The sequence below is a fragment of the Melanotaenia boesemani genome, chromosome 3 (assembly GCF_017639745.1).
Source record: "Melanotaenia boesemani isolate fMelBoe1 chromosome 3, fMelBoe1.pri, whole genome shotgun sequence".
Lineage (NCBI taxonomy): Eukaryota > Metazoa > Chordata > Actinopteri > Atheriniformes > Melanotaeniidae > Melanotaenia > Melanotaenia boesemani.
Genome location: NC_055684.1, coordinates 29,976,666 through 30,001,059, shown reverse-complemented (window position 1 = coordinate 30,001,059; position 24,394 = coordinate 29,976,666). Strand labels below are relative to the sequence as shown.

General features: G+C 39.3%; 1 protein-coding gene across 3 annotated transcripts in view; it reads right to left on the bottom strand.

Moving 5' to 3' along the window:
- col7a1 (collagen, type VII, alpha 1) overlaps window positions 1–24,028 on the bottom strand; it is a 65,108-nt gene extending 41,080 nt beyond the window's left edge. For all 3 annotated transcript variants that reach the window (XR_006009800.1, XM_041981046.1, XM_041981045.1), the window contains exons 1-36: window positions 23,713–24,028; window positions 17,221–17,293; window positions 16,366–16,546; window positions 16,126–16,282; window positions 15,926–16,019; window positions 15,593–15,751; window positions 15,323–15,480; window positions 14,930–15,059; window positions 14,720–14,839; window positions 12,855–13,010; window positions 12,483–12,602; window positions 12,246–12,395; window positions 9,266–9,382; window positions 8,369–8,515; window positions 8,131–8,256; window positions 7,873–8,019; window positions 7,493–7,615; window positions 7,072–7,338; window positions 6,816–6,959; window positions 6,569–6,700; window positions 5,516–5,662; window positions 5,165–5,302; window positions 4,929–5,078; window positions 4,705–4,841; window positions 4,453–4,579; window positions 4,206–4,349; window positions 3,580–3,752; window positions 3,204–3,245; window positions 3,034–3,060; window positions 2,772–2,816; window positions 2,559–2,678; window positions 2,409–2,480; window positions 2,274–2,309; window positions 2,124–2,177; window positions 1,909–1,983; window positions 1,586–1,699 (exon numbers count right to left, since the gene is read on the bottom strand). Coding sequence is in view for 2 of the 3 variants with exons in the window: in XM_041981046.1 (XP_041836980.1) it covers window positions 1,586–1,699; window positions 1,909–1,983; window positions 2,124–2,177; window positions 2,274–2,309; window positions 2,409–2,480; window positions 2,559–2,678; window positions 2,772–2,816; window positions 3,034–3,060; window positions 3,204–3,245; window positions 3,580–3,752; window positions 4,206–4,349; window positions 4,453–4,579; window positions 4,705–4,841; window positions 4,929–5,078; window positions 5,165–5,302; window positions 5,516–5,662; window positions 6,569–6,700; window positions 6,816–6,959; window positions 7,072–7,338; window positions 7,493–7,615; window positions 7,873–8,019; window positions 8,131–8,256; window positions 8,369–8,515; window positions 9,266–9,382; window positions 12,246–12,395; window positions 12,483–12,602; window positions 12,855–13,010; window positions 14,720–14,839; window positions 14,930–15,059; window positions 15,323–15,480; window positions 15,593–15,751; window positions 15,926–16,019; window positions 16,126–16,282; window positions 16,366–16,546; window positions 17,221–17,284 (4,293 nt within the window). In the remaining variant the exon portion in view is untranslated. The remainder of the gene's footprint in view (window positions 1–1,585; window positions 1,700–1,908; window positions 1,984–2,123; window positions 2,178–2,273; window positions 2,310–2,408; window positions 2,481–2,558; window positions 2,679–2,771; window positions 2,817–3,033; window positions 3,061–3,203; window positions 3,246–3,579; window positions 3,753–4,205; window positions 4,350–4,452; window positions 4,580–4,704; window positions 4,842–4,928; window positions 5,079–5,164; window positions 5,303–5,515; window positions 5,663–6,568; window positions 6,701–6,815; window positions 6,960–7,071; window positions 7,339–7,492; window positions 7,616–7,872; window positions 8,020–8,130; window positions 8,257–8,368; window positions 8,516–9,265; window positions 9,383–12,245; window positions 12,396–12,482; window positions 12,603–12,854; window positions 13,011–14,719; window positions 14,840–14,929; window positions 15,060–15,322; window positions 15,481–15,592; window positions 15,752–15,925; window positions 16,020–16,125; window positions 16,283–16,365; window positions 16,547–17,220; window positions 17,294–23,712) is intronic.
- Between the last annotated feature and the right edge of the window lie 366 nt (window positions 24,029–24,394).

Below are 24,394 nucleotides of genomic sequence, written 5' to 3'. Positions count from 1 at the left end.
GAGGAAGCAGAGAAACACTTTTGTCAACCAAAGGTAAACTATGTTAAAATTGCACAAGAAACAAAATGCATCATGTGTAAACACATATGGTCCTAAGCTGATTCACGTTACCCATTTCCCCTCCCCTTTCAGGAATTATCTCACACTAGCTCAGTGAAACCTGAAGCACATGAGTTCAAATGTGTTCAAATGTTTGGAGGGCACATAGTCTTTATGGGTTAAAGGAAAAGAAAAGCAATGACAACATAGTGCTGAGAAGAAAAATTAAATTCAGCAGCAGTCAGCTACAATGTTAGAACCACCTGCATAATAGTGTATAAGCCCCCAATGTGCAACGAATACAGCTCAGACCCACAGAGATCTGGACATGGGATGTCTAGAGTAGTAACAGTTTGCCATTTTTAGATTACTGCCATTGGCAAGGATTTCACAAAGCTAAAGAAAGAAATAAATGCAGACATCTGTAAGGCAGGCAGCCTCGTCACCCTGGCGACTGTGGAATGATGCTGTACAGCTGATGTACTTTATATCTTATAATAAATGCATCTAACATAGAGCACAGAAAGGATCTCCTAACATAAATCAAGGTTACAAGTGTACATAAAGTGTTGAACATATGTTAATTTGAGTTATTTTATGTAATTTGTTAGTGTTATTAAACTCTTACATTGGTAACAGACAGAAAATAAACAACAGAAAAAAAAAACTAAAATGATATTAACATTACCATCCAGTATCTGACCTGCTCTCATTATGTAAGACACAATAATGGTAATTAAATTGTTCTGATGGTGATTTTCATTATTATTTTCTGCAACAAAACACTAAAGTAACTGATGCTGCATTAAAAATAGGAATGAGAATAAATATTTTACATTTTGAGAGTAAATTACATATAGGAGGGTAATAGTCTCATCAGTCTCAACCATCAAATATCAGAGCTGTAAACCTTTTTTTTAATGAACTGGTAAAATACAAAAATACATAGATGTTACCAAATGTGTTATAAAACAGTTCAAATGTATGTAATTGCCCAGACATAGCAACATCTATCTGTGTCCTCTTTGTGTTATTTATAAATTGTGTATTTTATATGCAATAGCTCTTAATCAGGACCAAGTCAGTGTAAGCCAGCATCATGCATTAGAAATTACATTACATAACAAAAAAATTGGATTTCCTGGCACAAACAAGAGCCTCTGTGTCTGAGCTTTCTTAGAGGGAAAAGGCAGCTCAATGCTACCACCATGTGCATGATCCTGTTAACAACACTTCATGCCCAAGAATAATCTGTTGGCCTTAAAAAAACAGCACTTAGTGTACAAGGAATTAATTGTTATAAAATCTCTTAACCCATCTCCTGTACATACAGTGTTACCACTGTCCACTAAAAGTAACCATATTAAAGATATCCACATAAAAGGATAAAATATCTTTTGTGTTTTTGTTATGTTTGAAAGTAGCTCAGCTGTATTTTTTCTGATGAGATGTGGGCTCATATAATGTACTTAAATTTACAGGTGAGGCATTTTACAAATATCTATCAATACCTTTCATGTAATAAAACAAAGTGGTGGAGGCAAACCTTGATAGAAAGTCCTGGTGTTCCTGGTATCCCTGGACGCCCATCCTGACCCGGCGTCCCTGGATCACCAGGGGCTCCTTTGACCCCACTACTGCCCGGTTGACCTGCAGTACCCTATATGCAAAACACAAAAAAACTGATTCCTCCTTCAGTACATTCACAACCCTTATGGTTGTGCTATCAGAGTTCTCATATCAGATATCTGATAGAGTTTGCTTAACAATGAGTGTGCAGGTTGGTGAGTTATAGATAACCAAAAAGGACATTTAAACCACTTTCTGACTTTATGCATCCTGATCATGTGACTATAATTAGTTTCTTACAGGCATTCCCGGGATGCCTGGTTCTCCCTTCCTCCCTGGAAGACCTCCACCAGATATAGCTGAACCTGGTTCACCCTGCAGCATCAACAAATTAGAGTCAACAAACATACAAATGCTTCACACACCACCTTATTCTCTGCCTTTCTCAAATCAGCACAAAAACATTTATCAGCAGTGGACTTAATTAAGAAAATGTTGAAAATGTTTCACTTCACCCTTTCACCCTTATTGCCCTTTGGCCCCGTTAGCCCTGGTCCTCCTGGTTCACCCTAGAACAGCAAAAGATACACATAATGATATAAAATACAGTACAGCTTTATTCAGACATCTGCTAGTCACGTCTGCAGGTCAGAAAGGTTACTCACTTGGTTTCCTCTGACTCCAGGTAGACCCTGCGAACCCTGCAGGATGACAAATGCAATTGTATTTAGTCATTTTTACACCAAAACTAAGACATGAAATTGTGCCAAGAGTCTGTGGATTCCTGTAAATGTACGTACAGGGACACCTGCATTTCCAGGAGCACCTGGTCGGCCTGGCAACCCTGGATTCCCATCAACGCCAGGGAACCCCTGAAAATACTCTGCTTTTTAATTTGGTTTGATTTTGTAAAGTATTTATGATGCTGGTATGACCTCAGTTCTACTTACTCTCTCCCCTTTCTCCCCTTTTACCCCCAGAGAAGGGTCAAAAGGGAAAGTTTGACCTGGTGTACCTGGGCGTCCTTCTGGGCCTCTGGGACCTTCTCTCCCTGGCAAACCATCACGACCCTACATCATATAAATATTATTCACCACATTGCTATCATTATACCTGATAAATACTGATTTGAAATATTGCTGTGATGCTTATATTTGACTCACAGGATCCCCCTTGCGTCCATCTATGCCATCTCTACCTCTCTCACCCTGTAAAAAAAAAAAAACAGCACTTTAACATATGGGAAAAAATTATTTACAGACAAAAAAACAAATGCTTATGCTTATTACAGCACCTGGTGGAAATCTCACAACTAATTAGTTAATTGTGAAAAATATTCGCAAAGCATTGCTTTCATTTTAAAGTCCCAAATAGGTTGCATGAATTATAAGAAGAGTGTTGAAATGAGCCTGAACTTCACTGTACCTTCTCTCCACGATCTCCTTTCTCACCCTAAAAGACACGGTGGAGATTAAACATCTCTAATCAGAAATCATAGTAAGGAATGGGCAACAATAAGGGGAAGAAAAGTGTTCCTGGCACTAATTTAATTTACACTTATGTAAATAACACAAAACAAAATGACAGTAACTCACCTGAGGACATTGAATAGTACACTGATCTGGACCAGGAGAAACCTAAAGAAAACAACACAAATAAAGGGTTGAAATGTTGCAGCATTTTTTAATTTTTTTGTACATCCTGTTGAAAATGAATCAGTCTAGTTCTAATTGCCTGAAACGAACAATGAAATACATTTACTGCAAGAATCCTCCAGTGACAGCTTGTCACTAAACCTGTTCCAGTACCATTTCAATGTACTTCGTTATCAGATAGCTTCTTTTATTTTTGTTAAAGAAGAAAATATTCTGCTTGAATATGCTAAATAATAACAGATCACACCAAGATTTACTCGAATTTGACAAACAAGGCAGTGAAGAAACTTGTTCTTTATCCCATGTCACTTCTCACCTCAGGTATTCTGGCTACCCCACAGAGCAGGTCTGCCAGGTCAGCAGCCAGATCAGTGTTAAGCCGTGCTGCATCACGGGTGTACAGGATGTTCTGGGTGCTGCGATCCGTCACAGCACGACGCAGCTCCTCAGTGTCTGCTTGCGCTACACCCACTGCTAGCACTGTCACACCTTGCGTGCACACACATACCAACACATTTGTGTCACAGAACAGCGGGGTTCATTCGATTTGTGTGTATAGTGTGTGTGTGACACAGTCCTGTGCAAAGGTTTTAGGGATTTTACATGTTTCAGTTTAGGTTGAATGGAACATGCCAAGTACCATAAAATTGGTCACAAAAGGTTGGTCCCACTAAGTATATTATATTGTGCAAAGCTATTTGACAAATAAAACCTATAGATAGTATTATATTTATAAGCGTCCTTTCTTATATTTTGTATCTAAAATCTGCACAAAGTTAAAGGACAAGTCAAATAGACATAAGGGTAAAAATGTTGCTTCCTTTAATTTAAGAGACACAATGACTGAATAAGCTCTTGGATAATAATTTAAAACCAAACTGCCCCAGCTATCGCTCCATAAATGAGCAGAATGTGACTAATCGTTGTTTGATTCTAGCATACCTGTACCTCTGAAACTGCTGGCTGCAAGAGTCAGGTTGTCTGCAGATTTTCTGTCTGCAATGATGACAACAGCACCAGGCACCCTTTGTCTCCGTCCGGCTTGAGGAGTGAGGAGGTACTGTTGGGTGAATGTCACTGCCTCACCTTCATAGGAAGACAGGGAATGTCACAGAGGCCATAACAACAACATGATGCACTGTCAGAGGAGACAGTGGAAAACCATTAAAAAAAAAAAAAAAACACTGACCAATATTACTGCCTGGGCTTTCATCAAAGGGTGTGGACTGGATCTCTTGGAGCAATGTGTCCGATCTGCTGTGGCGATTGAGCAGGAACCATATTTTGGGTCTAAAGCCATAAACCACAATCCCCACCTGAAACAAAAAACCAGAATGTTGGTGGATAGAAAAACATAACCATGCCTGCAGCATCTTAGAGCAGTCAGTTTTGTAACTGGCCATGTGCTGTTCCTTATTCATTACCCACTCATCGAACGTACCTGTGAGTCGCGGGGTCCAATAGTGGCGAGTGACCCTGATACACTTGTGATGAGCTCACGCAGAGGTCTTGCCAGAGCAATCCGATCGGTAGATGCAGGCACTACAAACACCAGATCCAGACGTCCATCCACACACACTGAGGACAAAATAGTTGGCAAAGATCAGTAAATATTAGGTGCTCATTGTTCCGAAAACCATGCAAAAGAGCATGTGTAAGTGTTACCAGTGCGTTCATCTACAAAGGTCTCCGTTCCCAGTCCGCTCCCAAAGGTGGGCTGTATGATAAATCTGTAACGACGGCCCAAACGCAGCCCCGTCACCAGGTAAGAGCTGGATGAGGGAGGTAGTGTAACAGACAAGCCTCGACCAATATCTGAGAGATATTTACAGTTAAAATGATGAGTTGTGATGGTCTAGACAAGAAAAAAAATCATTTACCTGAACAATAACAAGCCCCACCTGTCTCCCCTTTCCAGCGCAGAATGTAACCTGTTGCACCTGGAAGAGCAGTCCAGCCCAGCCGCACAGAGTTCTGAGTAACCTCTGTCACACGTAAAGTAGTGGTAGGTACTAAAGGTGGTGGGGTAATATAACCAGCTGTGCACACAGAGACAGACTTTTATTATATTTCTCAGATTGAAGGACATTTCATTTGGTGCATAACTTGTAGTATTGTGTTGTTAATTTAGTCCACTTATAGTTGAAGTGTTTAGTATGCAATGGGTTATATATGACTATATTCAACTTGTGTAAGTACATTTGAAACACTTTCACGGTTAGATAGTCTGCAAACAGAAAAACAGGACTCACGTGTGGTGACTCTGACAGAGACAGGGGTTCCCTCTCTGTTTTGAACTAAAGCCATGACCTGCACCTCATACTGAGCTCCAGGATCAAGCTGCTTCAATTCCACTGCTGTGACATCCCCACCCACCAGCTGACTCCGCTCTTCACCACCTACAGCAGAACATAACACGAGCAAATAGGGTGAGACATGCAGGTCGATCATGCATCAAAGATGATTATTTCCTACGAAAGGAAAGGGCTTACTTTTAAGAGCTTATCTTGGAACAAAAAAGTGCACATCATCACTATGCTTGCTTCCTTTCAGGGGCTTCCAGTTAGATTTCATACTGATTAAAAAATCTTACTGCTCACCTTCAAAACCTTACATGACCTTGCCCTGTTATTCATCTCCAACTTACTGACCTGATATGTACCCTTCTGACCACTGAGATCCACAGATAGCGCCCTTCTGACTATTCCCAGATCATAGTTTGTGACAAAGGGAGGCCAGGCTTTTTCCAATTAGAGCCCCTATCCATGCCGACTACACCCAGGCACACAACATCTTTTAATACCTTTAAATCCCCCCTTAAAACTTTCCTTTTTAGAGGGTTTATGGTATTGTCTGATGAACATAATACATATTGTTTCTGCTATTCTATAGGGGGAGGCAACTGTGGTGAATTTTCTTTCAGCCCGGTTCCGTCTCTTTGTAATAAGTGGTGGCGACAGGAGCTTGGCATTAGAGTAGAGATCACAGGAAGCAGTGTGGTCCTGGAGATGTTCAGTGAGGAAGATGGATGTTAAATGAGGGTTTGAGGGTGAAGAGAAGGACTTTTAAACCAATCCAGTATGGTGTGGAAATCATGTGAGACTTCTAAAGAACAGGACTGATCTCATTATAGACTACAGGCGTGCAGCATTATTTATGGTTTGCTTAAAATTATTTTAAGGCTCGATTCTGGAAAGGATGAAGGATCGCAATTTTAGAAAAAGAGAAGAAAACTGAAGACATTCACAAACTACAAAAAATAAATAAGACCACAAAAAAACAAACAAACAAACAAAAAACATTACCATCCGTTCTCCTCCAAGACACACGATAAGCTGTTGCTCCCTGCACACCAACCCAAGTGACCCGGACGACCTCTCCTCGGGTCTCCTGGACTTGCAGTGACGTCACAGCCCCAACAACTGACTGATCTGATTCTGCCAGTCAGGACAGGACAATGTTTGCCATTTATTTTTCAATGCAGATTGTTTTAGCAGCAGAGATACTCTGAACAGCCGCAGCAAGAATCACTCAAATGATTCAGTAACATACCTGTCCTAATATTCAGAGTGGAAGGAGTTCCCTCTCGAGAGCCAACCAAAGCAGAAACTTCCACAGTGTAGGCTGCATTTGCCTTCAACCCATCAATGGTGTAGGAAAAAACATCAGCAGCTACAGTACGAGTCGTTTCAACTCCTACAGCCAGCAAAACATTGCACAACACCTGGCTTTAACAGCGCTGTTCATTGCAACACTTCTGTATTTAGATAAACTTTATGACCGTTATACTTAAAAAAAAAAATCTTACCATCATCACGACGCCAAGTGATCTTATATCCAGTTGCCCTAGAAGAAACTGACCATGCAATGCGTATCCTCTGAGCTGAAACATCAATGATGCGAAGGCCTGGCAATGCTCCATTGGAGGGACTAGTCCGTGCAGACAGTGTGACTGCTTCTCCAACACGCTGATCAACAACAACTGCAACACCAACTACCAAACCCTCATCGGGTTGCAGGCCGTCAATAGTAAAAGCTGTGACTTCTGCTCCCAGTAGATTGGATTGCTCTGCACCTGGACCAGCAGAAAACTTAGTAAGATACTGTAAATGCAGATTTAAAAGTAGAACAAATATACTAAAAATGAGAAGATCCCAAATATCAAACTGCAGAGCTGGTTTGCAAAAGAAAAATATCATTTCAAGTCGATTACAGCCTGAAACACTTACTGTTGCCTTGTCTCCAAGTAACTCTGTACCCTGTTGCTCCAGTTACGGCTTCCCAGGCAATTCGTATTCTCCGACTGTTTGAATTTGTTACTCTGAGATTGGTCACTCTGCCTGCACCTTGTTCTGCAATAAAAAGAGAAAAATACCAAATGTGGCAGGACAAATATTGCTAAGTATTTTAAAGATAATAAACACTTAAACATTTGTATTTGGTAATGTTGCCATCCTTTAGAAATCCATGTACAATACCAGTAAACAAACAGTATTATTACTTAAGTACTGAGACTGTCAGATACAAGAAAACACACATGGTAATTAGCAGTATTGGATACATGTGAAGCACAGAACACATGACTACAGCCAACCCTTGCTCATCTCACCTGGTTTGATATAGACTGTAATGGCTTCTCCTTCATTTTCTCCCACGAGCGCCATGACACTGACACCATACGACACTCCCACGATCAGGTCTCTGAGGTCAAGGGTTGTCTGGTTTCCAGGGATGATTCGGATTTCTTCTGTTCCCACTAACATGACACGAGGCATTCGGAAGTAGCATCCACAATCATGTTAATATTCACACATGAGTGATGGAAATAAAAATGTAAAAAATTAAATAATGAGAAGAATCAGTATACCCTCTGTGTTCAAGATAATGACTCGATACTGTGTGGCCCCAGCTACACCCGTCCAGCCAAGTCTAACTGTGCTGCCCAGAGACTCCACCACTCTCAGGTTGGACACCCTTCCCACTGGCTGCTCTTCTGCATCATCACAGGGTGAAGACATTATAAATTGTTACATGCTAAAACAACCTTATATCTGTATTAATGAACCACTTGTCCATCCAGAATAGGTTTAGAGCTTCTGGCTGACCTCTGGATGTTGTGGAGACTGGTGTGGCCTCCTCACGGCCATCAAACAGGGTGTAAAGGGTGATGAGGTATTCTGTGTTGGCTCGTAGGCCTGTTAGCTCATAGCTAATGGTGCCTCTTGGAAAGGACAGGCTCTCTGCCCGACTTCCTGGAGGGAAAAACAATGCTCCAAGATCAGATCCTTTCCAATTTAGGTAAGGTAAGAAAATACAGTGAATGTTCACAGCACAGAACAACATGTAGCTTAAGTCAAATAATATTTTAAGTTTGGACCTGTCAGTTTTATTTAATTATTTTTGCAGTTCTTTTTAAACCTCATTAGGAATGTATTTTTTTACAGTTGTTAAAATAAGATTATTAAACATTTGTTGCAAAACTAAAGTAAAAGTAATTTCAAAGTGTTTTGTCCTGGTGCATATTGTCCTGGTTATTGTGGTTCATTCAGCATGTTCACAATTCTGCAACAACTATTTAGTTGAAAAATGACCCTTTAGGTTTAATGCATGTTCAATGCAACTTTCAACTCTGTCCAGAGAAAACAGAGCAATGCAGAGGCTTTGAAAGAATCTCAAATATGTTGAAATTTAGCTTCAAGGGACAAACTTTAGAAATTCATAACTTAAACAGTGTCTGCACTCAAGCTTTAGGATTCTGCATGCAAGAGAGCATGAGTCAAATTATATTCTTTACTATCTTGAAACAAAATATTCTAAATCATACATTGACATCTGAAAATTCCTTGTGTACCCCACAATTCAGGAGATATTTTCAGATGTCCTTGTGATCATGCAGCACTACACAGCCTGGTATGTTTTCAAGGAAATTTATGTGTTAATATGTTTAAAGGACCAGAGTGACATATAAATGTGTAAGCATCCATGTCAGATGCTCATCTGACCTTCCCCTTCCCTCCACTCCAGGCGGTACCCCCGAGAAGACTGGATGAGCCTCCAGTTGAGGAGGATTGAAGTGGGGCTGGTGGTAGTTGCTCTTAGGGTCTGCTGCTCCTGGCGCTCTGAGAAGAACACAATATGTGATCAGTAATTAGGTCATATACTAAATCCACAGCTCTCTTCCCATCAATCCATCCAAGTGTATCATAAGACAACTCTTCTGTCGATATTTAGCAATTCATAGGTTTTTGTAAATTTCCTTCTGTTTGATGATGCGTACGACTTTCCAGCTGACACACATTTCATTAAAGCTGATGAGACTAAATCATGTTTATGCAACAACTATCATATATTCTGCAAGTTTTAGGACTTCTTCACTCTCCATGCTTTATTTAAATTTAAGCAGTTTAAGTGAAGTAAATGACCTTAATACATCATATAATATTATATACTGTAATACAGATGGTGAATGTGAAGGTGCTGGTTTGCAGTGGTTTGCAGTAGTTTGTAGTGTAGCCTCACAGGACAGAGGCTCCTGATATGAACCACAGCTGGGGCGTTTTTCCCTGTACGGGTGGGTTCTCTCCAGGTACTCTGGCTTCTTCCCACACTGCAAAAACTTGCATTTAAGGATAGTGATTCTAAAGTCCCTATAGGACTGAGTGTGAGCATGCAAGGTTGTTAATCTAATTTGTCTCTATGATAGATGGAGGGCCAGTCCAAGTTGTACCCAAAATCCTTAGTTGGTGTAGTTTCCAGTACCTATAACCCAGAATTGGACTGAATTACTTGATGGATGGATGGATGGATGGATGGATGGATGGATTACAGCTATAAGCAAAAAGAAGTCTGAAAGTCCTTCCTACTTATTCTTATTCAAGTATATGAAACTGAAAGTTGATGCAAAACATATCTGCAGGTACCCAAATTTTTTTTTTTTAATTCCTCTTTGCAAAAAACACCATCTCAACAAACTGTGTTATTACAACTGTGGAGCTATTGCTAGTTTACATTGACCTAATGCAGACACAATGCTTTGCTCTTTTGTAAGTAGTCCTCCACATGTGTGCTACTCTCTGCTCAAACACACTATACTGGAGGCCATGCTCATTATAACCTGACAGCCAGATCACTATTACTGGTCAATTCTGGTTAATTAATCACATGTTGAAGTTATGACAATTGTTTTCATTCCAACAACAATAAAAAATTGCATATGGTGCATTATTAGGACAACACAGCACAGCACAGTACTATCATGTCTTTTATGTCTATCTAAATGGTGGAAGCTCGACAAACTGCAAAGTTAAGCTGTTTGGAGAGAGGTTTGTCTCACAGCACAGCATAACACTAACACAAAACATTACAACAAAATGACTAAAAAGCAGACTTCTAATAGTAGTTTTCATCAAATTGATTTGGAATAAGCACACTAAACTTTGGGGCATTCGTATAATATTGGAGTTTTGGATTTGTTGGAAAAATACTAGTAATAATTACAAGATTTAACTACAAGCGGGGTTGTGAGCAGTCATGCCAGTCTTTCGGGCATACTTTCTTTGTACAAGTAGTTACAGTATTTATTATGTTAATGAACAAAGTTTGCACAAATTGATGCCAAAACTTGGTGAATTATTTTTTTTAAAGGTTCAGGAATGTGTTTTGAAATTCTGTCAAAGTGCCAGTGTTGGTGCCAAAGCGAAACTGATTACCAGCCAAAGAAATATTTTATTTCAGACACAAATCCACACCTATGCTCTGAGGCTGGGAGTGCGGTGGACAACTAATGATTATCCAAGTCGACTCTGCCAGACAAATACTTTTTCTCTGACGCTGACAGGTCTTTTCCTGTAACTGAGATGAACACATTAGTCGGGGAAAAAATCAATTGTCTGTTGCGGCGCTCACAGGTTAAAGAAGAAGAAGACAAGAAGATGAAAGATGATAAATGGCTGCTTAATAGGAAATGTTATGTTTTGATTGAACAGTTGCCAAATTAAAGAGGCTGGGAAGATGTTAAGGCTTCCAGTCTGTTAAAAAAAAGTTTATTTGTTTTGATAAATATATGAACTATAACATTTTTATGTAACATATTCGTATAACTGTGAAATAAATGTAAGGGGATTTCTTTCTATTCTGTAGTCACTAAAAACCTTAAAAAGTCAGCATGTTTTCATTATGAAATGAAAAGGAGACAAACACAGAGACATTAAACAGCTGTGATTCTACTGGTCTGCACAACAAGAAATAAGTATAAAATAAACCAGCCAAAGTTTAGGTTACTTTGGTGGAGTATGTTAAACTCTGTATAAATGTTACTTCTTTTGATGGCAAAAATTTGCCACACAAAGTTTTCAAGCATTCCAATCAGCTCTCTGTTCTGCACAGTGGTCCTGCAGTGACTCAGACTTCAGTCAAATAATAGCATTCCCACTCCAGTGACACCATATGGGCATTACTCATGTGAGGCACACGTGTGTGTGTGTGCGTGTGTATATGAAGGCGGGTAGGTATGTTAAAATGTTCTTAAACAGACCTAAACAGTAACATGTGGTGGCTTTTTAAAAGAGAAACAAACAGTGGAAAAGATTGCTGTAAAAACCTGCTACAATTATAGTCAATTACATTTTGCATGTTTCCTTTACAGAAGCATTAACTGGAGTAAAGGAATATGCAGTGTAAACACTGCTGCCTCACAGCATAAAGGGTCGGCACAAGCCTTTCTATGCAGATTTTACATGTTCTCCCTGTGCACACGTGGGTTCTCACAGGATACTCTTCCTCCCTTCCACAGTCCAAATACCTGCATGTTAGATCAACCAATAATTCTAAATTAACCCTCGGAGAGACTGGTTGTTTGTTTCATTTATGTTGACTCTGGGACGGACCAGCAACCTGTTCAGGGTGCACCTCACCTTTTGCCTGATAGCAACTGGAGTGTCAAGTCATGTCAAATCTGTGGAGAATCACTCAAAGCCCCCTTACCTATTTTGAATCTGGCTGTTGCTACAGGGCCCTCTGTGTTGCGCTCATAAAGTGGGATGATGGTGACAATGTATTCAGTATCTGGCAGCAGCCTGGACAAAGTGTAGAATTCGCTATCGCCAGCAACCTCCACAGTCTCAACGTTACGACCTTTTAAAAAGAAAAGCATTTATAAAAAAACAAAAATAAACACTATCAGAAATAAAAGATGTAATTTCATTTTGACTTTATTCTGACCTGTAAATGGTCCCCAAACCAAACGATATGCTTGTGCGCCTTTGACACCTCTCCACCGTACACGAACACTGCCCTCCGACACTGTCTCCACTGACAACTGCTGCACTGCCTCCAGGCGCACTGGAACAAAGAAATACACACGAGGACACTGTTTATATTTGTTAATATTACTGAAAGTCATTCTCACCCAAGAGGAACAACATCATTATACGCAAACTTTATCATCTGTAGTAGCATTGATTACTTACGTGTATTTATTGCTAAATATACCACTGAATTATACTCTACTCACCACTATAGCCAGTTAGATTGCAAGCATTTATCACAGTCGAGCAAAAATGCCTAAGGCACTGATATAAATAAAAAACTCACATGTGCGAGCATTGAGGATGGATGGGGACGCAGCATTTCGGGGGAACAAGGGGTAGAGGTTGATGACGTACTCTGTGTCTGGCTGAAGGGACTCCAAGGTGACAGTTGTGGTCTCTGCAGACAGTGACTGCTCCAACAGCTGAGCTGCTGGCTGACCTACGCAACAGATAGAGCAAATGGGCACAGAGGACATGTGGAAGGTCAGTTCTTGAGCTAAGTGCATGAAAAAATACACTGTCATCTAACAAAATCACCCCCAACTCACCACTCAGATATACAGAGTATCCACAACGGAATTTTATTCCAAGACTTACAACAGCGATAATAAATTGAACAAAACAGGCTTAAAAAGATGAGTAAAAAATAGCAAAAGTAACTAAAAATAACATTGAATAAATAGCCCATCAGCATGGTTCAAAATATATCACTTGATGTCAGACTCAGACAAGTTCTCCAACTTTAAATACAGAGAACTTGATGAGTCTTTCTGAGAAAGGATGTGCACACTTTTATTGTTTGCATATGCATGTCCTGAATGTGGGTGTCTGTATCTGCCTGGTTTGCCTGAATTGCCACTGTTAAAGCTGCACTTGTCTCAAGCTTGAGGGCACAGGAACAAGTAGAAACATCATATCTCCTACAGGAAGCACACAGTCCTTATTTTACTGCAACAGGAAAGTTTTATGAATCTTTCCAGTTTACCACATTTTTGTTTTATATTTGTTCATCGTACCATGTGTTTCAATAATTGTTACCTACTTACTTTGCAAGACTCCTAAATGACAAAGTAAAGCTGCTTTTATGGAGTGTCTTGTTACTCTATGAAGCTTAAAAGGGTGAAATATCTTATGTGCAGAAGTTTACAGACTCTTCACAAAGAAAGTTTCAGTTGAACTCTGGTGTATTTGCCTCTACTTTGCCACAGTAGAGCTAGAAAAGATCATGGAGAAGAAGATCTTGGCAGCTCTGCTTACACTGTTGCTCCATTGACCTTTGCTAAGAAACAGAATACAAAAAATAATAATAATATAATAATTAATGGGCACACCTCTGTCCGGAATTTAGAACTGTGCTTTTTGTGTATATCAAAGAGAAAACAAACCACAGAGATATACAAATACACAAGATTAAATCCGGATTTTAAGAAAGGTTTTTCAGTTTAACAACACAATGCAACTTGAGCTTTCTTTGTTATTGAGTGGAAGAGCATACAGATTAAAGAGGGGATGAGGTTGATCTATTTTAAAATGAGTCAGAAAACTTGGAAGTGTATGAATACTTTCCAATTGCAATTACTTTCATACAAGCCAGAGGATGAGCCCAGTGTGAGAATCTTCTAGCAAAAAGCTGAGGCTGGCATTCTTGCCACATGTTCACTGGGAGAAATTATATCAACCCTCAGGGGCCACTTTTCTCTCCTGAATCGTGGCGTAATCACCCAGGCTTCTAGACACACCCTGTCTTTAAAATGTAAGAATAAAACTGCTAACAGTCCTTGATACAGGTTAAAGTCTTTCTGGATGGTCTGATTTTCCAATTGATGATTGAGACAGTAAAAATCCTTACACACAACCATTACATGGGGGAAGTTAGGTGTTGCAGAAGCTCATGTTCATCATACTCAACCCAATCTGCTACACATTCTTGACATGGCTCTAACTTGCTACCAACAAGTGTTATTGGGTATTGTAACATCTGTCCTTCAGTATCATTGAAATCTTTCATTCTGCCTTCATATTTCAGTTTTATTTCACGCTGCAGATTATAAAACTCCAACGCACAAGTCATCTGAGGAGCAGACCAAAATGAGAAAGACACATCAAGGAAGGCAGACAGCAGATACAGTGATTTGTGTGAATCCTGACCTCGTGGTCCATAGGTGATCCTATAGCCTTGGACAGACGTTGAAGGCTGATCCCATCCCACAGAGAGAGAGAAGAAGCTTGCCTGAACCAAGCGTAGACTGGAGACACCTGGCAATGACCCTGTATGAGGAGGAAAAAAGACGAGTGACAGGTTGTTTTACTGTTTTGACAGTTTTCTCTTGGCTGTCATCATCTCTATATTTTACTTACTTGTTCGTTGTTTGGCAGACGAAGACTCTCCCACACTGTTGGGGTACTGAGTGATAACAGTTACCAGGTAGTCTGTTCCTGACCTAAGATCTCGTGCAGTGAAAGTCCTCTGACTAGCTGGGACAGTCGTCTGCAAAAAGAGAAGGAACATAATCTTTATAAACACTCAGTCATAATCATGTCTGCCAAGATACACAGCCCTTCAGTCTGCTGCTCTTCAGTCCTCAGTATCTACATAAAGGAGATCCACCCACTAGACATGTTTTTACTCGGCCTCACTGCATGTTTCTGTAGCAAAGAAGGCCTGACTTTGGCTAAGAAAACTGCAACTAACTACTTCAGTCTGGTTCATTAATTTCTGTGTGTATGATATCCTTTAAAACCTGGACTCACCTGACGCAGTTCTGTTACAATTGGTTGACCCAAGCCAGAGAGTGGCACATACTGAATGGCATAGCCACTCACAGGGCCCCCAGCAGGACTCCAGCGAAACCTGAGAGAATCCGTCGTCTGGCCAGTGAACTGAATGTTGGATGGACCAGAAAATGCTTCTGAGAAGAAAAGAAGAATAACACATGAATGAAAACACATGCAGGTTTACAGACACATATTTGTAAATCCAGTTTAAGTATACTGAAGTTAAATTTTGGCCATCAAACATACCATCGCTTGCATAGACTCCTCCTGCTACTGAACACACTTGAGGACTTACAAGTGGAAGAAGTGTGTTCAGTAGTTTAAAGTCCCCAACAAAAGAAGTGAAATCGCTGCTGGGCTGCGAGGATATCTGAGCCAATTCACTCCTGTCAGCACTCTTTATACCTAAAAAACAAAAAAGTTAGTGTATATACATATATATATATATATATATATATATATGTGTGTGTGTGTGTGTGTGTCTGTGTGTGTATATGTAAATGGTAAATGGACTTGTACTTATATATGTATGTGTATTTATCACTGTAGTTCATTAAATACTTCTCACAAAACACATACCAACTGCAAAAACACTGACTCCTTGACTGCGCAGCTTCTGTGAGGGTTCCTGCACATCGTCCTGTGATTTCCCATCTGTGATCAGGATAGTAACCTGAACAGGATCCACAGGAAGGATTAGCTACTTCAGCAGTGCTTTGTGAAATAAGCCATGTAATGTATGCCATGATAAAACACCATAAAATGGCTCTATGCTAGACCTTTGGGACACCCCGACTGGAAGAAGGGTTGAAGAAGTTGTCTGCAACAAACTTGAGACCAGCTCCAGTCCGTGTGTTTCCACCTTTATAGTTTAAATTCTGCACTGCGTTGACAAGCTCAGTGCCATTCACATATGCATTGAAAGTGAACTCAACCCTGGAGAGAGAGTAAAGCGCATGATTAGATCATCCTGCCACTCCACAGAAATAAATGAGGCAATAATCAGTCTTGTCAATCACCTTGAGGTGTCACTGTACTGTACAGCCCCAAAGCGAATCCCTGACTCGCTGACAGAGCTGGCAAATGGTTTTACAATGCCAGCTATGAAGCCTTTAACCTGCAGGAAGTTTGCTCGGCCAATGCTGGAAGAACCATCAATCAGGAAAACAATATCTGCAGCTTGTACATTATTACACCTGCCTGAAAAGTGATGGACAATAAACAAGAACCCATAAATTCAGTTATGTAAAAGACAGAAACACAAAACATACAAAATGTTACAACCACTGTTTAAAAGTTGTAAAGAGAAAATTAGCTGTCAAATCAAATCAAATCAAAACAAAACATATTTGCTGTTCAGCATAGAGGCTTACACTGTCACTAACACCAGTATTTTAACAGGAGACCTAGATGAGGAAGAGTCTGCTCAGTCATGTCTCCACCAGTTCCCCAAAAATATTTACAAAAATGTCTGTTATCGCTCATTTTTAACCCTTTGGTACAGGAATTATTTTGAGTTCTGTTCAAGCAGACTCTGCTTTTTGTTTTTATTGCAGAAAATATGGAAGAGTTTACAACTTTAGGCTTTAGCAACTATGAACTACATATCCCTCTAAGTGAAGGCACTGTTTTTTAAACATCAAAGAGACTCCTTATCCTATTTTCTAAAAGAATCAGACACCCATACTGCTGCAACATGATGGAGATGCTTCAGAAGACGAAGCAGTTATAGCCTACTTCTCAGTGCTTATTTAGTGTCACCTGCTTTAATACAGCATTATATTCATGGCATTTGACATGAGACCATGGACTTGTGTAGATCTGGGATTCCTGCCCTGGTAGAGTTTAAGTGAAAAAAGAAATAAGCATTTTACCCTGAGCTTCAGCTTGTTTAATGGAGGACAGCAGGACCGTCACAATGAAAACCCAGCTCCTCATCTTCACAACCTGGATGCATACAGAAAAAATAAAAATTTCTTCAGGTACAAACATCTCTGCAAACAAAACACAACCTTGTGATGTTATGATATGGTGATTTATTTCTGTTAATCCATATAAGACATTATGATGACATATTTACATAATTCCTTCTTTTAGATTTTGTTGTTTTTCCTCCAACAAATCAGTCCAAAGTCTTGTAACCATATTTTCTTTGATCAAAGTTTGCCATTCTTTATTCGTTTAAGAGAATAGCTGTTGCTTTCAGTCATCTGATATCAGTGCTTTCCTGTTCAGCTGTTACTCATAGTAAATTCGCTCCACAGTCTAGGTTGAATTGTTTAGTTGTTATTTGTCAGATTGTCTATGTTTCCTCAGAGATGTAGTCATTGTTCCTGCCCGTACCTGCTCACGCACCATTGTTGATATCCTGCCAGCTGGCCTTATAACTTTCAACATGTTTCCATGTTCTACAAGTCTGTCTGACAACACGTTGGACTCTCTTTCACTATATATAGTCTGCTGCTGCTCCAAGCTATATTTGCCTGTTGTACTTTCAGAGATTTGCATCACTTCGATGACATAATTATTAAACTGGAATGTGATCAAAACAACTGTTTATGTAGCAAATTAAGTTGAAAAAAGCCACATTAGTTCAGGTTCACGTAACTACTCTCTTCTGGTAGAATAATTGAGCCACGCATCTATTTCTGCTGCTGACTGTGAATGGCCTTGTACCGCCTATAACTGAAGGTTCACCCTAATTATTCATTTTAATATTCAGCTATGGCTTGAGTCAATCTGTGGACTAATAATTAGAAAGCTATTATATAAGGCTGAGCTGTGTTTTAGAAGTCCTTAATAATACCAAGATGAAATCTTGGGAAATATCATCGCATTTCATTATGAAAAGATATTATATCATCTCTGTGTTAATAATCCTTAAATTATTTGCAAATAAACACGGCTCTGCAACACTGATAATCAGTCAATCAAATTTTATTTGTATAACCCAAAAGGTACTCAAAATGCTTTACAACAGAATCATAAAAAAGTACGTAAAAACAATAGGAGCCAAATTTGAGCAAATAAATTTAAATATATGGTTGTTTCAGTTAGTCAGTTCTTCCAAGGTAAATGGTCACTGGACTCACATAAGCAAGACAAAAGTGAAATGCAACATTATCCAAACATTATCTCTTCAATAACCAAGACAACAAGTTTTGTATTAATCAAGCTCAAGTTATTTGTATTTCGCTTTGTACTTAGACCTCTACTAGTTTTAAATAACCAGTTTACCACCTTTGATTCCTGTTTATTTGATGGGTCTTGCTTTTATAAGGCTTTATTTGGCCACAGTTGTGCTGTGCTGCTCGGCTTGGCAAACTAAACTGGCATGCAATCAGACACGTATGAAAAGGTAAGAATTGGTGGAAAATGTTGCAGGAATTGTGACAGAAACCTGACATCTCTGTTAGTTTCATGGTAATTCTTCAGAGGTGAATGGAAGAAATTTTATCATTTACTTCAAATCGTTGCAGTCAGCTTGAATAATTGCAAACAGACAATTATGTAAAAATTTTGACAGAGTTAATTCACAAACAGTAAGTGGATAACAAAATACTTCATAACATCCCAAGATATTGTTAGCATTCCTAATTTACTCTAACTTTAAAATATTTAATTTCCCTATTTTATTGGCAAACCTTTTTTCTTTGTGTCCAGTCATCGTTACATTTTAAGGACACACATGGTGGACTTGGACATGAGGAATGCAGACAAATACAAACTGTTTATTATATGTTGTGCTCTATTATTTAGTATAGTATTAGTCATTTTTGCCCCCAGCAGATAAACAACAGCCGAAATATTAGTAAAACAAGCCTCTTATCCAAACATTCCCATGGGTAATCCTCTGAAAAAGTTGGAGCATCAAGTATTTTTAACTTAGGTTTTAACTGTATCTGTCTTTGATTTCTGTTTGTCTGGCAGGCAGACGAGGCATGCAACAGATCTTTACTGGCCTTTCAGACATAAAGAATGAAGTTTTTTCTCTTTCAGTCTTGTTTTAAGTCCAAATTTGTCACTGTTAGCAAATTTCACTGACATCTTTTATCAGGTTAATGACCTTTGTTTTATATCTGTAAAGCTATTTAATATAAGGACATCTTTTCTCATTCACATTTTTATGACAGGGGAGTATGGCACAGCGGTCACTGGAAATACCTTTCAGATGTTGAGCCATACACCTTTAAAATAATCTGTGCTATGGAGTTTATATGTGATGAGCAAAACCACGAGAAGCCATATAAGTAGATGAATCCAAATGTATATGGGTGATCAGCAGGACAACAGCAGACAGAGGAGATTTTCAGCACATACGAGGGAATGCAAAGAACATTTCATGGTTTGGTGTTTTATTGGATCCCTGACAGAAACCAGACCGAAGGTCGCAGAGCTCATGTCAGAAGGAAACCACATGAAAGGCAAATGTGGCTGCTGACAGGCTTGATAACATTCACCATAAGCCAAAAACTTCATTAACATTCCATTCATTACGTACAAAATGGTAAAAGGTTTCTGGTAACTTAGCATTAAGACTGAAAACAGGGAGAAACACAACTTATTCCTTTATGTTGGAAACAACTCACCAGTAGCACCAGTGATGCTCACTTAATATACCTTGTTTTTAGCTGAACCCCTACATGAATATAAGTCCATGATATGACATATTACATGGCATTATGTATTTTACATAATCTAAGCCAAAATGCAGAAGCAGTATGTACAAAACTAAGTTCTTCCTTGCTGTTCCCATTTGTATTAAGATGGTAAGGAGCAGCTAGGTGTTTCTAATCAATGCACTTGATTAACTGATCATCAGTAAGTGAGAACTCTATAAATGCAGGGGTGTTAACACAAAGAAAAAGAAAAAAACATCAGCAGGGATCTTAGAGAAACAACTTGAATCTGGGGAGGGTTATAAGGTCATTGTAAAGCAATGTGCAGTCCATCATTCTACCACAACAAAGATCATTAACAAGTGGAAAACATTCACAACAGTAGCTAATTTTCCCACAAGTGGATGTCCCAACAGGTTCACCCAAGGTCAGACCATAAACTGCACAGTAATGCTGCAAAATACCCAAGAGCTACATCTCAGACTCTACAGGCCTCAGTTGTTAAATTATTTGACACCACTATTATAAAAAGGCTGAACATGCTTGGCTTATTTGGAAAGGTTGTCAGAAAAAAGCCTCTTTTCTCTGAATATAATATGGCAGCACAGCTTTGTTTTGCAGCGTTTCACCTGAACAAAGCAAAAGACTTTTGGAACAATGCTTCTTGGACAGAATAAACAAAAGTGTAAATGTTTGGTCATGAAACAGCACAATGAAAAACAAACACATTGCAGCATAAACACCTCATACTAACACCTAAGCACAGTGGTGGAGGTGTAATGACCTGAGTACCTTGCAGTCATTGAATCAACCACAAACTCCTCTGTATACATATAAATTTGGGTTATCCACCTACATGATAATCTCAAACACAGCTGCAAATCTACAACAGAATGGCTGAAAAAGAAAAATGTTTTAAGTGATTCAATGACCCAGTCAAAGTCCTGATGTCAAGCTCATGTCATACAGACCGCAATACTTCAAGTTAAAGTGGTTCTACAAGCTATTAAATCTTGGGGTTAATTTGTTTTCCACACATTCTTGCTGCATTTTGGCTTAGTTTTGTTAAATTAATAATGTCCCAGTATGATTAGTAACATGTTGTTTGTCTGACGTTGTATTTATCTTTCTTGGTAAAGTAATTTTTTTAAAGATTTTTGATAGTTAAAACCTTAGAATTCAAAAATGCACTTTTTGTTTTTTACTGTACATCTACCATGCAGACAGACAACCCACTGTAAAATAATAATGCATGACTGCTTTCTTATTTTGTAAATGACATACTTCATTTGCAAGAAAAAGGCCATAATTAGCCATAAATATTTGTTCCTTTACTAAATGTATAAAAGAAGCCCAAAAGTTGCAGGATTTTTGTCCCAAAACAGACAAATGAAGTTTAATAAGTTCTAAATGTCATCCCCCTTTTCCCTTTATTTCAAAGATTTAAGATTTTATTTTAAGATTTCCATCCCATATATATATATATATATATGGTATTGTGGTATTGTGAAGGGTATATGTACCATCTACCCTTCACAAACCACATCAGCTTGCTCACCTTTCATGTTATTTTTCTCTTTCCTGTATTAAATCTAATGCAACAATCAGCTACATACTTCTGGTTTTCTAAGCCAGGTGTTGAGACCACATTCTTTATTCTTGGTCTGTTTATAAGAATTACATCTAAGCTCATTTAACAGATCGTAATTCAGCAGTAATGATTTGATGGTCATTGAAATGCCAGATGGCATTTAAAAGCAGTAGTAAATTATAACAGAACACTGACACCACATTTCTACCTCTTCCTGACAGTCCCACACTACACCCAGCTCTATTTAAGGCCCTAGTGTGGCACATACATTCCTGTTATGTTTCCTGGTAATCATTGTCAGAACACAAGCCACTTGTGGGAGTAAAACACCTCTGACAAACAAAGATTTCAATCAAGTCTATATGGACTTAATTTCTAGTGTGACTTCCAAACTTGGAATTTTAAAAGTATGAAGTAACTGGCTTAGGGCATGACCACACCTACTTCTGGCCACCTGGGAAATTAAATCAATCAGAAGGGTTAAAAGGTTAAAGAAACAGTAGCAAAGTGCCTCTCATAGTCCTCCTTAACATGATCCAAGTAAGGAGCATAGACAATGTGTGCACAACAGCATTAACAAAGAAGAGGGAAAAGATGTTTTTATGGAACAGAAATTATTTTGGGCTAATCTAAGAGTTTCTATAGGAAGCTGGACAGAGACTGTACTGTATTTTTTTATTTTTTTATTTTATTTTATTTTTTTTTGTGTACAAGTTCGGCTCAAGCTCAGGCAGGATCACAGAGTTGTGGTTTAGCAGAGATGCCATTCTCCCAGGGGGGCAGCGAGCCACAGGCCCTGAAGTCTGACAGAATGCAGGACTGTGCTAGAGCCAACGCATAACATCAGTTCAGGGACAGACTGTGACACGAGGAAAAGGGGATGGAGGGGTCAATGGGGATGAGATGTCACTATGAATTACCTAAGACTGTTAAAATTCGCATACAACAGGAATTTGTTTTCTTGGTTCTCTGAAGCTGCTGCATCTGGTGGGAACAGAGGAACTCTGCTATCTGAGACTGACCCAGTCACCTCTGACCTCACAAACCAACTGTGATATTGCGCACTTAAAATGTAAATGGTTTCTTCAAATAAATTAAACAAGAATTTAGAAAACAGAGGCAAGAAAGAATCTTCCATGACCCCTCACTAAAACAAAACTCAGAATACACTCTGATCTATTTCAGCATTTCACAAGCTTTTTATTACCGTTAACGAAAGCCAGATGGACTAAATCGGGTAAATGGCCGCATTCATCTTCAAAGGGTTATCTCTTTCAACATCATAAATGGACAGAGACAAGTCCAATTCTCCTGTGCAGCCTGTTTAGCCATGTTTAAACACTAAAAGGGTCAATAAATTGCAAGTAGAAATCACAATGATTTGTTGTTTTTAGTAATGTATTTATGAAAAAGTATTGTTCTCTTTCTAATGCTCAAGTGCAGACATCAAGCAAATACGGTAACCAGAAGCAGCAGTCCTCCAAAGATGACACACACCACAGTCAACAACTGCCAGAGTGGCATTCAAAAGCTTAATCAAGCCCGGCTGTAAGCTATGCAGTGCATGAAGAGACAGCGATGAGGCAGAGAGGAAGTGACCAATCCTCTGAATGTTTAGAAAGATTATTTTCAGTAAAAACCCAGGGGATGTTTTGCTGTTGTTTGAGGCCAACCACAACAAGCAAGACTGGGATGCACTCAGAACAAACACAGAACAGATAACTGAAAACAATCAAGACACTGAGGACAAGGAAGAGTGAGGGGCAGTAAGATACCTTTCATCTGTAGACTATCAATTCACTTGCACTAAATGAGGTCAACTAAGGTCAGCATGGTTGTACAGTCCATTCCGATGTTAATAACCAAAGTCTGCAAAACCAGTCGGGTTTTCTCAGTGTTTCACATACACACACGCGTGTATATTTTTATTCATTCAAATGAATCATCTGTCTAACGTGTCTATTTCTGCGGAATTTACTTTCCTAAAAGAGTAAAACTTGGCCAACAGATGTTCTGCCTGGTCTTGTTCAAAGTCCAAATCTCTGCTGCTTGGAATGTAAAGTCCTGCACCAAAAATAATATAGCGTGAGGGATATGCATGATTACAGACACAGGCTAAAAGTTACTGTAATCTATCCGCGGATGTGCCATCTTACCTGATAAACTCTGCTCCGTATACCGGGCCACCGCCTGCCGTTGCCCACTTTTCCACCTGTGGCATATCCAACCTGAGATTTCCGTGCAATGCGGGGCCACGCGCTATTATACACAGTCAACGGTGTCCAGCGTCACAACGTCCAAAAGATCAAGATAATGCCACTGACCCGCTGAAAACCCGAGCTGCTACCGCTGCATCCCTGCAGAGTGGTGTCAGTAGAGGGAAGCTGTTTCTGAGTCCCGAGGCTGCGCAGGAAAAGTTGAACTCAAGCCGCAGCAGAACAGTCCAGACTTGTTGGGATGCCTGAAGGGGAGTCCTCCTCAGCGCGCCCTTTCTGTTGTTTTCCATCTTCATCCCTCCTTGCCGATGACTGCAGTCAACTCACGCGGGACTTTATTGTAATATCCAAGTTATTTCTGCAGGTTAAAACTGGACACTGGGTCACGTGATTTCACGGAGTTTGAGTTATTTAAGGTCAGAATGACATAGACACACACATTGCTTTACTAATGTTCACATATCAGTATCTTTTATTATTTATTTGTTTATGTAAAAAAGACGGGGAGCTTGGATACATAAACTATTTTTAAACACATTATAATGTGTTTATTAATATACTACATTAGTGCGTTCTGTGCACATGTAAGACGTGGAAGAGTTTGCAGTCTTCTTAAACACTA